The sequence below is a fragment of the Gopherus evgoodei genome, chromosome 2, assembly GCF_007399415.2.
Source record: "Gopherus evgoodei ecotype Sinaloan lineage chromosome 2, rGopEvg1_v1.p, whole genome shotgun sequence".
In the NCBI taxonomy this organism is placed as follows: Eukaryota; Metazoa; Chordata; order Testudines; family Testudinidae; genus Gopherus; species Gopherus evgoodei.
Window position 1 is genome coordinate 577286 of NC_044323.1, and position 15604 is coordinate 592889.

At 52.5% G+C, this 15604-nt stretch overlaps 1 protein-coding gene across 7 annotated transcripts in view; it reads right to left on the reverse strand.

Moving 5' to 3' along the window:
* LOC115645274 (zinc finger protein 774-like) overlaps positions 1–15604 on the reverse strand; it is a 79937-nt gene that overhangs the window by 46441 nt on the left and 17892 nt on the right. Inside the window, exons 1-7 of one of the 7 annotated variants that reach the window (XM_030549663.1) lie at positions 14626–14716; positions 13208–13603; positions 12648–12774; positions 11962–12075; positions 7802–7930; positions 7567–7698; positions 4635–6294 (exon numbers count right to left, since the gene is read on the reverse strand). The exons of 1 other annotated variant lie outside the window; for it this stretch is intronic. In XM_030549663.1, the coding sequence (XP_030405523.1) occupies positions 5273–6294; positions 7567–7698; positions 7802–7930; positions 11962–12075; positions 12648–12774; positions 13208–13603; positions 14626–14649 (1944 nt within the window). In that variant the 5' untranslated portion in view covers positions 14650–14716 and the 3' untranslated portion in view covers positions 4635–5272. Of the gene's footprint in view, positions 1–4634; positions 6295–7566; positions 7699–7801; positions 7931–8412; positions 9071–9248; positions 11157–11961; positions 12076–12647; positions 12775–13207; positions 13604–14003; positions 14065–14086; positions 14227–14625; positions 14717–15604 lie in introns of those variants that run through there. 5 more of the 7 variants (XM_030549670.1, XM_030549666.1, XM_030549664.1 and 2 more) reach the window with 5 other exon arrangements.

A 15604-nucleotide genomic window follows, 5' to 3' on the forward strand; every position in this document is an offset into this window, starting at 1 on the left:
TTTAAATTATCCTCCACATTTCCCGCATCCCACTAACATGAATCCAGGCAGGGTTGTTTGGAAGCTGAACACTTTATGTTTCCATCCCACACCGTCAAGTTTTGGCAGATTAGGACAAGTCAGCACATAAGAACAACCATATGTATCAGTAACTGCTAATGGTAACAATTCACTACCTCTCCCTGCTACAGGTAGCAAATTTGTACTGATAGCCATTTCATGCACCCTAGAGTGTGAGAAGCTGCTATCTGTAGGAATTAGTTACAGCAGAGAGCAGTTTCTAGCAAAGCAGGACCTGTCACTGCTTCAGGTAGTGCATTCGTACAGACAGCAACTTCACATACCCTATGGCAGTGGTGGGCAACCTGCGGCCTGTCAGGGTAACCCACTGGCAGGCCACCAGACTTTGTTTACATTTGCACAGCCGCCTGCAGCTCCCAGTGACCATAGTTTGCCATTCCCGGCCAATAGGAGCTGCAGGAAGTGGCGTGGGCCTGGCCGGCGCTTCCCACAGCTCCCATTGGCTGGGAACGGGAACTGTGATCACTGGGAGGTGCAGGCAGCCATGCAAATGTAAACAAAGTCTGGCGGCCCACCAGTGGATTACCCTATGGTGTAAGCAACTGCTATCTGTAGGAATTAGCTCTATCAGATAGCACTGCTACAGGTAGCACGTTTACACACCCAATAATGTAAGAAACTGCTATCTGTAGCAATTAGCTACATCATATTGCAGTTTTCAGCAAATTAGGACAAGTCAGCAAATAAGAATCTTATGTTCCTGGTAGTGATGGGGGACTTCAACTACTCAGACATCTGTTGGGAAAATAACACAGCAGGGCATACATTATCCAACAAGTTTTTTGAATGTATTGGAGACAATTTTTTATTTCAGAAGGTGGAGAAAGCTACCAGGGGAGAGGCTGTTCTAGATTTGATTTTGACAAATAGGAAGGAACTGGTTGAGAATTTGAAAGTGGAAGGCAGCTTTGGTGGAAGTGATCATGAAACGATAAGAGTTCATGATTCTAAAGAATGGTAGGAGGGAGAGCAGCAAAATAAAGAGAATGGATTTCAAGAAGGCAGAGTTTAGCAAACTCAGGGAGTTGGTAGGTAAGATCCCATGGGAAGCAGTCTAAGGGGAAAAGCAATTGAAGACAATTGGCAGTTTTTCAGAAACATTATAAGGGCGAAGGAGCAAACTACCCCACTGTATAGGAAAGACAGGAAGTCTGGCAAGAGACTACCCTGGCTTAACTAGGAGATCTTCAGTGATCTAAACATCAAGAAAGAGTCCTACAAAAAGTGTAAATTAGGTCAAATGATAAAGGATGAATATAACAAATAACACACGTATGTAGGGACAAAATTAGAAAGGCCAAGGCACAAAATGAGATCAAACTAGCTAGAGACATAAAGGGAAACATGAAAACATTCTACAAATACATTAGAAGCAAGAGGAAACCAAGGACAGGGTAGGCCCATTACTCAATAAGGGGGGAAAAACAATTACAGAAAAGGTGGAAATGGCAGAGGTGCTTAATGACGTCTTTGTTTCGGTTTTCACCAAGAAGGTTGGTGGCGATTGGATGTCTAACATAGTGAATGCCAATGAAATCAAAGTAGGATTAGAGGCAAAAATAGGAAAAGAACAAGTTAAAAATTACTTAGACAAATTAGATGTCTTCAAATCACCAGGGCCTGATGAAATGGATACTAGAATACTCAAGGAGCTGACTGAGCAGATATCTGAGCCATTAGCAATTGTCTTTGAAAAGTCATGGAAGACAGGAGACATTCCAGAAGACTGGAAAAGGGCAAATCTAGTGCCCATCTATAAAAAGGAAAATAAGGAAAACTCAGGGAATTACAGCCTAGTTAGCTTAACTTCTGTACCCGGAAAGATAATGGAGCAAATAATTAGGCAATCAATTTGCAAACATCTAGAAGAAAATAAGGTGATAAGTAACAGTCAGCATGGATTTGTCAAGAAAAAATTGTGTCAAACCAACCTGAGAGCTTCCTTTGAGAGAGTAACAAGCCTTGTGGATGGAGGGAAGCAGTAGATGTGGTATATCTTGACTTTAGTAAAGTTTTTTATATTGTCTCGCATGACCTTCTCATAAACTAGGGAAATGCAACCTAAATGGAGCTACAATAAGCTGGGTGCAAAATAGGTTGGAAAACTGTTCCCAGAGAATAGTTATCAGTGGTTCACAGTCACGCTGGAAGGGCATAACGAGTGGGGTCCTGCAGGGATCAGTTCTAGGTCCGGTTCTCTTCAAGATCTTCATCAAGGATTTAGATAATGGCATAGACAGCACACTTATAAAGTTTGCGGACGATACCAAGCTGGGAGGGGTCGCACATGCTTTGGGGGAATAGGATTAAAATTCAACATGACTGGACAAACTGGAGAAATGGTCTGAGGTAAATAGGATGAAATTCAATAAGGACAAATGCAAAAAGTTTTCCAGTTAGGAAGGAACAATCAGTGGCACACATACAGAATGCAAAATGACTGCCTAGGAAGGAGCACTGTGGAAAGGGATCTTAGGATCACAATGGATCACAAGCTAAGTATGAGTCAACAGTGTAACACTGTTGCAAAAAAAGCAAACATCCTTCTGGGCTGTATTAGCAGGAGTGTTGTAAGCAAGACACGAGAAGTAATTCTTCTGCTCTACTCTGCGCTGATTAGGCCTCAACTGGAGTATTGTGTCCAGTTTGGTGCGCCACATTTCAGGAAATGAGGACAAATTGGAGAAAGTCCAGAGAAAAGAAACAAAAATGATTAAAGGTTTAGAAAACATGAGCTATGAGGGATGACTGAAACATTATAACCATTTTCAAGTACATAAAAGGTTGTTACAAGGAGGGGGAGAAGAATTGTTCTTCTTAACCTCTGCGGATAGGACAAGAAACAATGGGCTTAAACTGCAGCAAGGGAGGTTTAGGCTGGACATTAGGAAAAATGTCCTAACTGTCAGGGTTGTTAAGCACTGGAATAAACTGCCTAGGGAAGTATCTGAGAGGTAGCCGTGTTAGTCTGGATCTGTAAAAGCAGCAAAGAGTCCTGTGGCACCTTATAGACTAACAGATGTATTGGAGCATGAGCTTTTGTGGGTGAATACCCACTTGTCGGATGCATGGGATGGGAAGGGACTCTCCATCACTGGGGATTTTTAAGAGTGGGCTGGACAAACACGTGTCAGGAATGGTCTAGATAATACTTTGTCCTGCCATGAGTGCAGGGGACAAACTGCTACCTGTAGGAATGTGCTACATCAGGTAGCAGTTTTTTACAATAGCAGTTTCTTACAATCCATTCTGCATCAGTAACTGCTGCAGGGAGCACATTCCTGCAGGGGGGCAGTTTCCCACACTACACCAGCCCCACGGCCAAGCAGAGTGAGTGAGTGCAGTCGGATGGGAGCTGCGGCCTGGCTGCCAGGGCCCGGGAGCGGGACACTAGCCGCCCCTGCTGGCAGGAGGCCGCTGGGACCCAGCAGCATGGGCGTTGCCTGAGGGGGCCAAGGCAGGGCGAGTGGGGGCGCAGCAGGGCCGGAGCCAGTTCCTGGCACCTTCAGGGGCTGGAGGATCCAGTCAGTACCAGGGCAGCAAAGGGAGCCGGGGGCTGCTGGGCTGTAGCTGGGGCCAGAACAGCTCCCTCATTCTGTCTCCCCAAATCTAACCCCGCCCTGACCAGCCAATGCCGCCTCCCGGGGACTCACACCTTGTCCGAGGCCGGGAGACCAGAAATGAGACACAGGCTGCCTGCCGTGCCGCATCCTAATGCCTCCTCCCCACCAGGGAGCTCGTGGCCCAGGGTCCCGCGGGCTAATGGTTTTGTAAAGGAACATTTCCCTTTCCCAGGGGCTGCCCTTGCCTTTCCCTCAGCAGCTCCCTGTTCTTTCATCAGGGTGACCAGGTGCACCCAAGGCACCTGTTCCTGCCCCTTCCTTGTTTTATAAACCTCCATCTTGGCCCCATTTGTCGCATCTCTACACAGCCCTGCTCTTAATAAATCTTCAGTTCTTTGCGATCGCCAGTCATCTTCCACCCTCTATGTCTCTCCTTTCCTCTTGCTCTGTCCTCATCTCCTCCTACCACCCTCACCCGACCCCATTCTTCCTTTTCTCTGTCATCCTGTCTTCCCCTCCTCTCCAACCAGCTTATTCTCTCCCATGCCCATTGGCATCTCAAGCTGGCTCCAGTCCTCATCAGCAGCCCCCAGCTCGTCTCCTTTCACAGCCCTGCAGAGGTAGAGGGGAGGGTTCCCCACACTGTCACTGCACAGGACCACAGGGAGGTCAGGCGGAGCAGGGGAACCTGCTGCAGGGCTCCATGCTCCCTGGGTTCAGTGGGCGTTTGGAGTGGACAGAGAGTGCAGGATCAAGGACAGACACCCCCACCCCAACCCCCACCCCCACCGTGGGCTGCTGGGGGCTTTTACCACACACAAAGCTGGCAGCACACATGGGCCAGGACCCTGCACCGGCAAACTAGCAGCTGGCTTCCCAGCACATGAGCAACACAGTGAGAGCAGCGTTCTCCCCTCTCAGCCCAGCCCTGCCCCCAAAGGTGGAGCCCCAGGATCCCAGGCAATTAACAATTTTCAATCAAGACGGGGGTATTTTTTGTAAAAAAAAAGAGTTGCTCTATTTCAGCCGAAGTCACGTGGTGTGCGTTATACAGGGTGGTCAGACCAGGTGACCCCAATGTGCCCGCCCGGCTTTGGAATCTGTTTAAATACTGACACGTATTAAACGCTGAACACAGGAGTCCCTTCTCCGCTGCCGTGAGCTGCCCATCGCCACACTCCATCCATTTGTATTGTCCCATTAAAACCGGAGCTTTTCACTTCAATATTCATTTGCTGCCAGTTCATGTTCCTGTGAACATGACATCCTGCTGCAGTGCAGTCGCTTTATTGAAACCTCTTATCCAGGAACAAATCTGCCTGGGTTGTCACGCCTGGGTTTACCATCGACACTGATGCACCATGGCTTAGCCTTAATTGCCTTAGCAGGATAAGGTGAAATCAACAGACACCCTAGTCTCCCAGGTGAATTGGCCGCAGCTCATTAAAAATCAAAGACCAATCCTCCCCTTGGCTACACCTATGCAGCCCCCCAGCTTGGCTGGCCGTAAACGCGGGCAGGCCAGAAGCAGCTATTCCGACTGGAAGCCGTTGAGCCATTCAGCATCTCCCTCATGCAGATTGCCCCGCTGACCCCTCAGTGTTTCTGCAGACCGGCTCTCTCGCCTGTTACGATTTCTTCTTCCTGTGGCTGTGTTTGTGCTTGAGGAGGTGCTGCCTGCGGATGTAGGCTTTCCCGCACTCGCTGCATTGATAGGGCCTCTCTCTCTCCGTGTGGATTTTCTGGTGGTCCACGAGGTGGTGGTGCCGGTTGAAGGTTTTGTGACACTGGGCACACTGGTAGGGCCGCTCCCCAGTGTGGATCCTCTGGTGCCGGATGAGGTCAGAGGGACGGGTGAAGCTCTTGCTGCAGTATGGACACAGTATGAGCGACCCCTTGCTGCGGTCGGTGTGCATCCTTTTGTGCACGACGAGACACCTCCTCTTAGAGAAGTGCTCCATGCATTCCCTGCACGTGTACGTCCTTTGCACACGAGGCGGCTGGTATTTGCTCAGACTCGATTTGTGACCCAGCCTCTTGAGCCGTTTGGTGATACCGCTGGAACCGTCGTCCGTCTGGCTTCGGGGCTGGGACTCAGGGGGAGCTGCTTGGCTTGAGCGTTCCTGAGGAGCAGAGAGCAAACAGGCCCCCGCAGCTGTCTGGTGTCGCAGATGCAGCAGAAATTTCTGCTTGGCTCTGAAACTTTCCCCACAGTGTGCGCACTCGTACAGCAGCTCGTTTGCGTGGCCTTTCTGGTGGATGATGAGATTTATCTTCAGCCTGAAGCTCTTCCCACACACTGCGCACACAAACAGTCTCTCCCGAGTGCTCTTTCTCTGGTGGTGGATCAGAGCCCCACCTCGGTGAGCGGAGGTCACTGTCCTGCTCTCTGCGTGGCTTCTCTGCTGTGTTACTGAGCTGCACGCAACCTCCTGGGCTGTTACCTCCCCAGGATCCTGGAAATCCTCCTCTTCAAATCCTCCCAACATCGTCCCCGGCACCTTCAGGTTTTCAGAAAGTTCCACCCCAGGGTCCTGGACATGCTCCCAGGATCCCAGGACAGCTTCCTCTTTTGCTCTTTCCAGCGACGTCCCTGGCACATCCTCCACTTGCTGCACCTCGGTTTTGATCACAATCCCCTCATCATCAGCTGGAAATTAAACAGAATCCACAGATTACTCACTCCATCGGTTTGGCATGAAGGAAACCTAAAGGTCTGGACTTTCCTGATTCCTAAGTTCAGGGGCTGGGTCCCGCCTGCAGGGATGATGCTAGGCAGTGGCTGTTCAGAAAGAGGCAGACATCTCCCACCTCAGCGTTTACAGAGGTTAGGAAATGACCTACTATTGGCAGAGTAAAATTGACCTCTGGGCTTTAAATGATGCACAAGCCTCATGCTGGGTCACTGCCCCAGGTGAGTCGCACCAAGAGACTTTCCTGTTGGGTAACCCCCATCCAAAGCGGCCCCAGGTTTCTCTCGGAGAAGACAGGCTTGGCGTCACCCTTGAGTTCTCTCGTTGTGCTTCTCTGAGGTGTTGTCATGGATAGCCTGACGTTAACAGTATGGGACAAGGAGGCTGCTTTGACCGGTCAGTGATTTAACAAAGTCACTCAAAAGTTCCTCTCTGGCTGAGACCTGAAGTGATGAGTTTCGACCCCACATGAATTGTAAGAGCCACCTTCCAAAGCTCTCTCATTACAGATAGGGAAGGACACTGCTGGCAGACTCTGACCCGGCTGCCCCAGAGAATTAAACAGGAAACAATGGGCACGTTTGAGTGCAGCGCTGGAATAGCAGCTGTCTGTTTTTAACAGCTCTGCTCATTACCTGACTTCAGTCGTTTCTAGTTCTGAACAACCTCAAAGCTGGGCTGAAAGAGTAGCCAGCCACCTACCATCAGACACGATCCTGGAGTTACATAAGAAAGGAATGGGACCAAATGCACTCCATTCAGCCCGGGGGGGGAGGGGGCGGAAATATAATGAACATACCAGTAGCAGGGGGTAACCGTCTTAGTCTGTATCCAGAGGAACGAGGAGTCCGGTGGCACCTTAAAGACTAACAGATTTATTTGGGCATAAGCTTTCATGGGTAAAAAACCCACTTCTTCAGATGCACTTAAGGTGCCACCGAACATACCAGGTGTTCCGTCTCTGCAGCAGAAACAGCCAGTGATCGCATACACCATGGCATTTCTTACTCTTTACAACCCTTTCTGGTGGACAGTGCAATTTGCAGTCATTGCTCGATCCCTGGGGACCATCTGCATCCCATAAAGGCCCGTCCTGAAACCTTCAGGCAGAGACAGGCATGGGAACATCACGTCATCACCTGAGCAGCTTAGTGCTGTCTGCAGCTGAGGCACCTGATGAGGTGGTTTAAGAGTTACAACAAAACACAAACGCTGCTTGCAACAAATACCTTCGTCAGAGGGAAGAGGAGGAGACCAGCTCTGCTTCAATGACTCCTCCGAACACTCGGAGGAAGGATGGGTGATGGGAGGGATTAAGTGCCTGCAGTTGGTTAGGATTGGTGGGAAGCCATGAGGAACATCTGCCATGAAGAGATACCACTGGATTACATACAGCAAGAAGGCACTTGTAAAGACAGGATTTACTGCTCGTGCTGTTTCTGGTTGGGTTAGTCTGTTACTCACCTGGGCTGCAGTGTGGTGGGTCTGTTGGGATTTTACTTTCCTCCAAGGCCCCTTGATCCTGCACATGGGGCTCCTCCTCTTGTTTGATCTTTGACAGAGTGTCACTTGTCAACCTGGGGGACTCCGGCCCTGAGAAAGAGAATTACGTCGTTTTACCGATAGCCACCGATTTAAAAGCAGCACCTTGGGTTTGTGCTGGCCATCCGCGCAGGGATTTCATCCTCACTAACGTTTGCAAAGCACTTTGAGCTCCAAGGGGAGACGGTTTTGGAAAGCAAGTCACTAGTTAGTCACTGGGGGATATACTTCATCAGTTCCGGGTGGAGTCACAGCCTAGTGAAAAGCACAAGTGCCGTTTTCACTAGGTCATCCCACCGCAGTGAAAATCCAATCCCATCAACACAACCTCGCCGTGCGACAGACCTCAATCCCTGAGACTAAGAACCTGGGTTCTCAGCCTGAGGCTCACGAACTGGTCGCAGTCACTCTGCCCTTCCTTTATTGTTAAATGAGGGAAGGATCACAGTTAGGCAGCACGGGGGATGCTGGTATAGAAAGAATGACCGATTTCGAAGGATTTAGAGCTTCAGATTAAAGAGGAAGTTACTCACTTTGTGCAATAACAATGGTTCTCCGAGTAGGATCCCTATGGGTGCTCCACTGTAGATGTATCTGGGTCTCTTCGCCTCTAATCAGAGAACCTAGGTAGCAGCATTTGTTCAGCCTGCACATGCGCTCTCCCTCCCTTGTGGCCTGCCTGGAGGCCATCAAGCGCTGCGTGGGCAAACCACCCTCCGTTCCTTCTCTACCACAGAGCCCCTCGTCGAGAACTCTGAAGTCGGGGGGAGGAGGGTGGGTGGTGGAACACACATAGGGGTCACACATCTCAAAAAAAACATCGTTACTGCACAAGGTGAGCAACGTCCTCTTCTTCTTTGAGTAGTGTCCCCATGGGTGCTCCACCGCAGTGACTTCCCAGCAGTATCCCCCATGGCGGGCTGGGGCTTCGGGCTGGAGTCTGTTACTGACGATGGTGCTGAGGAACTGAAGATGGTATGAGAGGCCGAGTCCCGAGTACTTGCGTAGTGTTCCGCGAAAGCATGAGCAGAAACCCAGGTTGGAAACGCAACCAAGGTAGAAACAGCTCTCGTGGAGTGCTTGCGGCTTCCTGACGGGGCAGCAGGTTACACACATGGTAACAGTGGTTAGTGCAACCGGAGACCCATTTTGAGAGCCTTTGAGCTGATATTGTGGTGCCTCTGGATCTTTCTGCGAATGAAAGGAAGAGTTTAGGAGACCTCCTAAAGTCCTTAGTCCTGACCAAACAAAATGCTAGGGCTCTCCTAACAGCCAGCATATGCAGTATTGCCTCTCTGTAGTCACAGTGTAGTTTTGGAAAACAGGCGGGGAAGTGAATTAGCTGGTTCATACGAAAAGACAAGGTTACCTTGGGTAGGAGCATGGGACGTGCCTCAGGGTGACTTTGTCCTTAAAGAAGACGGTGAACAGCAGCTGTGCCAACAACACTGCTATTTCCACATCTGCCGTGCTGAGGTAATGGCCACAAGGAATGCTGTCTTCACGGACCGATGTAGGAGGGAGCAAGTGGCCATGGGTTCAAAGGGTGTTCTAGTTAGTTTTCAGAACCAAGCTGAGGTCCCATGTTGGAGTGGGTGATCCGACCTGTGGGAAGAGGTTTCTCACGCTCGTGAGGAATCTGCGTGTTGCTGGATGGGCGAATACTGAGTGTCCGTCCACCTGATGGTGAAAAGTTGCTATGCCCACTAGATGTACTTTAACTGCGAGCTAAGAGAGAGACCAGACCTTCTGAGACCTAGAATAGAATCTAGGATCAAAGGGAGGGAGGAAGATGTGGGAGCCACGTTTGGAATTGCACCAACTTTGGAAGCTGTGCCTGGGTGCCCGGATAGGCCACTCTAAGAATGCCACACTCAGGGCAGACTGCAAGAAAAAGGGCTTGCACTCCTCCAGAACTGGTGGTTTAATCTATAATAGAGTCACGAAACCAATATCAATCAAGCTTTTGTAGCACCACACTGGTTAACAAGAAGCCAAACAAAGTCCCCTTTAAGCATTCCAGTCCTTGGCTGCTATGTAGGCAAACAGGTCTAATCTAGTCTGCCTAATCGGCCTCCTTGGGGGGCACGAAACATTTTTGTCTGCCCTCTTGCAGGTTGATGCAATAGAGGTATGTCTGCCAGATGGCCGTGGCAGGATCTAAAAGCACCTCATTGACTGGGAGGGCAATTCTGGAAGAGGAAGAGGTGTGCAGTATGTCCAGCAATTTGTGGTGTGAGTCTTTCACTTCCTTGAAGGGAGTTTGCAGAGCCTTAGCCACCCTCTTGGAAAAGCTTAAAATCATCAGCTAATGATGGAGGAGGGGGCATCACCACCTCATCAGGTGAAGAGGAGATGTTCATTGGTGGAGTGGTGTTCACCTCTAGTCTGGCCTCCTGTTGCTTGAAAGTTTCTTCCCAAGCCTCTGGGGCTCTGGATACAGGGTCCAGAGGGGATCATCTGGTGGACTCTCTGTGGGAGATTCTAGATCCCCGAGAGGTGTGGGGCTTGTAGGCTGCCCGTGGATCCCAGCAAGGCCACCGAAGGGGAAGGGCATGGGTGGCACTACCCACAGATGACCATACCAGGAAGATTGGGGATCTCAGCGTGGATGCAGCTGTGTAGGTCTCAGATGCTTAAACAGAGGGTTGTGACGTAAGACCAGAGACAAGCGGTCCTTCTGGTCACTGTCTGACTCCCCGCTGGAGTAGGGTGGGGCTGATAAGGGCGCTGGAGGTGAACGCCCCGGTGCTGATGGTAGTTCTGGGGACCGAGATGGGCTCGGTGCTGGAGCCTGGGTACCGAATAGTGAGGACTCTCGGGACCTTATGGTTGTGGAGGAACCAGAGAAGCAGAACTCCGGTGATATGACTGTGGTCGATGCTGTCAGGGACTGTTGTTGATGCTGACTCGGTACCGACGGCCTTTTATGTGCGGCTCATTCCAACTGGAGCTGTTTTGAAGTGCTCCATGCCAAGGATCTTTTTGTTGGCACCAATTTTGTAGAGACGGTACCGACAGTGGTGCCCATTCCCCAGCCTGGGCCCCATGGGTCCCTAGGCATTACGTGGGTCCCTAGGCATATGGACATCTTGGTGTCACTCTTTGCAGTCATTGGTGCCAAAGTGACCGAACACACCAGGGATCCCCTTTGGCTGGTCAAGAGCTTGGTTTGAGGGCTTGCAGCCATTTTCTCTAGAGACTTTAGAGGGGCAGTCAGCCGACTTTCTCTGCAATTCTCCCCCTCTGGAGGTTGAAGGCTCTGGAGACGACCTTCATCCTGGAGTGGATTCGGGACCAGGGTCAGCACCCTCCACGGGGAGGAGTTTCAAGTTTTGTTGCTGGTTCTTTTGCGATCTAGCCTTCACCTGCTGCCAGAAGCTGCACTTCTGCGGAATACGTGCCTCTCCAAGAGACGCGGGACACAATAAGAGTGTCCATCCATCCCTGGCATTGCCTCCCTGCAGCAGAGGGGCCTTTTAAAACAGGGCGGGAAACGGTCATGCCCCTACTAAGGTGCTGACTTTATGGATGCTCTGGGGCTGGAACACCCACAGAAAAAAATAGTGGGTGCTCAGCACCCCCGGCAGTCACCACCATCAGCTCCTTCCCCTCCCCCCAGCACCTCCTGTCCGCCGAGGATCAGCTGTTCAGCGGTGAGCAGGGGGAAAGCGGGAGGAGCAGGGGCAGGAAAAGGTAGAGTGAGGCAGGGGGTGGAATGGAAAAGGCAGGGTGGGGCATGGCCTAGGGGAAGGGGTGGAGTGGGGACTCGGCCTGGGGCAGAGCGGGGTTCGAGCACCCCTCGGGGAATGGGTTCTCTAGGCAGTACAAACGCTAATGGAAATGCTAAGAACTAAAAACTGAAAACTACTCGTTCCGTTCCCAGGCCAAGGGCGATTGAGAAGGAGCAGTGGGCGGTTCGTCTGCGCAGCACTGGATGACCTCCAGGCATCCCACAACGGGGAGAGGGCGCATGTGCAGGCCGAACAGACGCTGCTGCTTAAATTCTCCAATCACAGGCACAGACACACCTACAGTGCAGCACCTAGAGGGACGCTAACTGAAGAAGCAGCAGCACTCACCTGTGCAAGGCTCCACAGGGTTTTCTACTCTCTCTGAGTCCTGCTGATCCCGGATACATGGTTCTTCCCCTTGTTCAATACGGGCTAAGATGTCAGGCTTGGAAATGGCATAATCTATTTCAAAGAAAAGAATGACAGCAGGGAACACAACACTACAAAGAATTGCAGATTTTCCAAAGAGCACAGAATGGTGGGAGCACGGCTCTTTTGAAAATCTGGCCCCAGTGGCGGGGGCTGAGCATTTGAAAATGTGGCTCTTAATCTCTCTGGGCCTCAATTCCCCATCCATAAAAAGGTGACGCTACTGCCCTGCCTTACAGGGGTTTGTGAGGATAAAGCATGCGCGTGCTACCTACAGTACGGAGCGTGCATAAGAACCAAGAGAAGTCAGGAGTGGACATCATCAGATTTCTGTAAAGACAACTCGGGCCGGAGCAGATAAATGCAATTATTATCCAGCGGGAGAAAGCACAGGACATGGAGAGCTCAAGCCACCACTGGGAAACTTTCACTCTCTGTTCCTATGGGAGAATGTACTGAGTTGAACTTTCAGAAAATCTTCGAGAGCTACAAGTGCTGACCTAGCAAAATGCAACGTAAGTGGAGGATAATTCCGAGCTGGATTCCAGACCACAAACTGCACACAACTTACCGCTTGTAACAAAGGAGGGAAAACAGATCCTTACCCAGCGAGATCAAAGTCTCATAATTTCCCTTCATCACGTTCTTGTAAAGCTCCTTCTGCCATTCCTCCAAGCTCCCCCACTCCTGCTCATTGAAATACACTGAGACGTCATTGAATGTCACTGGCACCTGAAATCACACGCGTTGCATGCTCAGTGCCTGCTGCTTTTGTACCATCCTGTTAACAGCTCCTTACATCTTTTATTAGTTATGAGACAAGGAGAACAAACAACCCCCAGCCCCACAGTCATCAAGCCAGTCACAACCCCTCTGGACAAGGCAAGGCAGCCTTTCTTCCATCCCTGTACCTTAAAAGGACTTCAGGACTTCCCCGACACCAGGGGATCCCTGCACTGCTGTTGCTTAAACCTCCATCCCTCTGCAGGCTGCTGACAAACCTAATTGTGTACGTGCTGGGGCCACATACATCACAATTTGCAACTACAGTGACATGGCTCTTGGGGCATCTCAAAGTGGTCCCAAGATTTCACAGCATGGTGGATCTGATAATTCTATATTATATTTTCCTCGCATCCCTCGGCACGAGCTGGGACACAGTTACCTGGGGGACCAGCCCTTTAGTGCCTGGGGGGAGTCTCAGGATCCAGAAGTTCCTGTTCTTCAGCAGGTTCTCCACGTTCTCCAGCCTCCTCTGCAGCAGATTATTCTCCTGAATCAGAGTCTCCAGCACAGCCCACTTACTCTCCAGCTGGTTCCCAAACTCCACCACTGTCCTCTCACAGTCTATTAATTTCTTCTCAGTCGTCCCTGTTCTCCTCTCCAGGTTCAGCCACCGTGTGGTGTGAGCCTCCACCTTCCTCTCCAGGGCTTGGATTGAAGTCATTACAGCCAGGGAAATCGCTGCGGTGCCCAGCTGAGTTTCTCTCACAGTTTGTTCCGGGACGGCAAGGGGTTGTAAAGGCATCACACCCTGTTGCTCCAAGTCCGGTTCCAGAACCTGTTTGCAAGGACAGCAAGTGAAAACTGAGCCGGAGATAGTACCCTGATCTGGCTGCAGGGGAAAAATTATGGTGATCAGATGTCCGAATTTTATAGGGAAAGTCCTGATATTCAGGGCTTTTTCTTATACAGGCGCCTGTTACCCCCTACCACCTGTCCCGATTTTTCACACTTTCTATCTGGTCACCCTAGGCACAATACAGAGCTGCTCCCACGCTGCTGAGCACTTCCCAGGTTTCAAAGTTTGCTCGCACTCCCGGTGTGGCAGGCACAGATCTCCTGGTATTTTCATCATAGGCTTCAGGGGGGATCCCAGACCTTAGCACCTGAAAACTAGCGCGACACAGGGCGGGTCTGACTACAAGACTCAAGGGGTTTATTATGGCCCCATTGATTACCTGCAATTCTATTACGTGGGTAGATGCATTTTTAGATCCCGGCCTTGGTAAGCAACCAGGGTCCAGGCAGAGTCAGAACCCACCTTCCAACTCCAGTGCGCACAACGCGCCTCGTGGTGCCCATGCGGGAGGCCGGGCAGTGCCGGCCGGGAGAGACGCCCTGGGGGCCCAGTAAGAGCCCTGACCTCCCCCGGTGGCCTGGCACGACAGCCGGCGGTGGGTCGGTGGGTGGGTGCTCAGCTGTCCGAGGGGTCGCTCGGTGACCCGCACGGGCCGGGCCCGCTGGCACCGCCCCAGTGACACCCGAGCAGCGCTAGGCCCGGTCTCTGCTCGGACACGGGCCGGGTCCCCACGCTCCTGCCCCGGCTGCCGAGTTCACGTCCCGCTACCCCGGAGGTGACCGCAGCGGGAGGCAAACCCCGGGCGGGGGGGGGAGAAACGGGCCGGGATCGCCCCGCCCCGGCAACCCTGGCCAGGCTGCGTGAGCCGGACCCGCCCCGGGACCCCGGCACCCCCGCCCGGCCGGGCAGCCCCGCGCTCCCCGCGGCCCGGCTCCCGGGGCCCAGGCCGGGCGGGGAGAAGCTCCCGGGGCCCGAGGCTCCCCCGCCCGCCGGGCCCTTACCTGGGCAGCGGCCCGCTCGGCCATGGCCCCCCCGGGCTTCTCCAGCGGGCCCGGCCCGGCCGAGCTCCGCTCCCGCTCCGGGCTGGGCAGAGTCCCGGCGCCGCCTTGCCACGGGCCGGCCCAGCTGCCGGGCGGAGCAGAGCGAGCGCAGCCGGCAGGGAGGGAGGGAGCCGCGGCCTGGCTGCGGGGCCGGGAGCGGCGGGGCGGCAGCGGCCCCTGGCGGCGGCAGGCGGGGCCGGGAGGCTGGAGCCGGCCTGTGCGGGGCCAGTCGCCGCCCGGAGCGCGGCTCGTTCCCGGATGAGACAAGCCCCGCAGCGGGGATCGGGCTGGGAGCCGCTGGGTTCAGGCCCTTGGTGCGGACCCCATGGGGCTGCAGCAGAAGCACCCGGGGCTGGAGGGGGAAACTCCTGCGGGGCAGCCCCGCGCCTGGGCTCACGCTGCCTCTTCGGCACAGCGCGCTGGGACCCCAGCATCCCACCAGGGCAGACCTGGGGCCATGGTGCCAAGTCTGACTGGGGCCTGGGCCAGCGTGCCAAGTCTGACTGGGGCCTGGGCCAGCTGCCTCAGAGGGACTGAACAGAGCAGGGCAATTATCGAGGGATCCCTCCTCTGTCAGCCACTCCCAGCTTCTGGCACTCAGAGGTTTGGGGCACCCAGAGCCTGGGGCTCAATCCCTGAGCAGCTTGACTAATAGCCATTGCTAGACCCAGCCTCCATGAATGTATCTAGTTCTTTTTTGAACTGTTCTAGTCTGGACCTTCACAACATCCTCTGGCAAGGAGTTCCACAGATTAACTGTGCCCTATGTGAAAAAATACTTCCTTTTGTTTTAATCCTGCTGCCTACTCATTTCATTTGATGACCCCTAGTTCTTGTGTTATGGGAAGGAGTAATAACGCTTCCTTATTTACTTACACATTCACTGTATGTTGGGAGACAAGGGAGGCTCTAAGTCCCCCACCGTAAGCTCCTGGGAGGC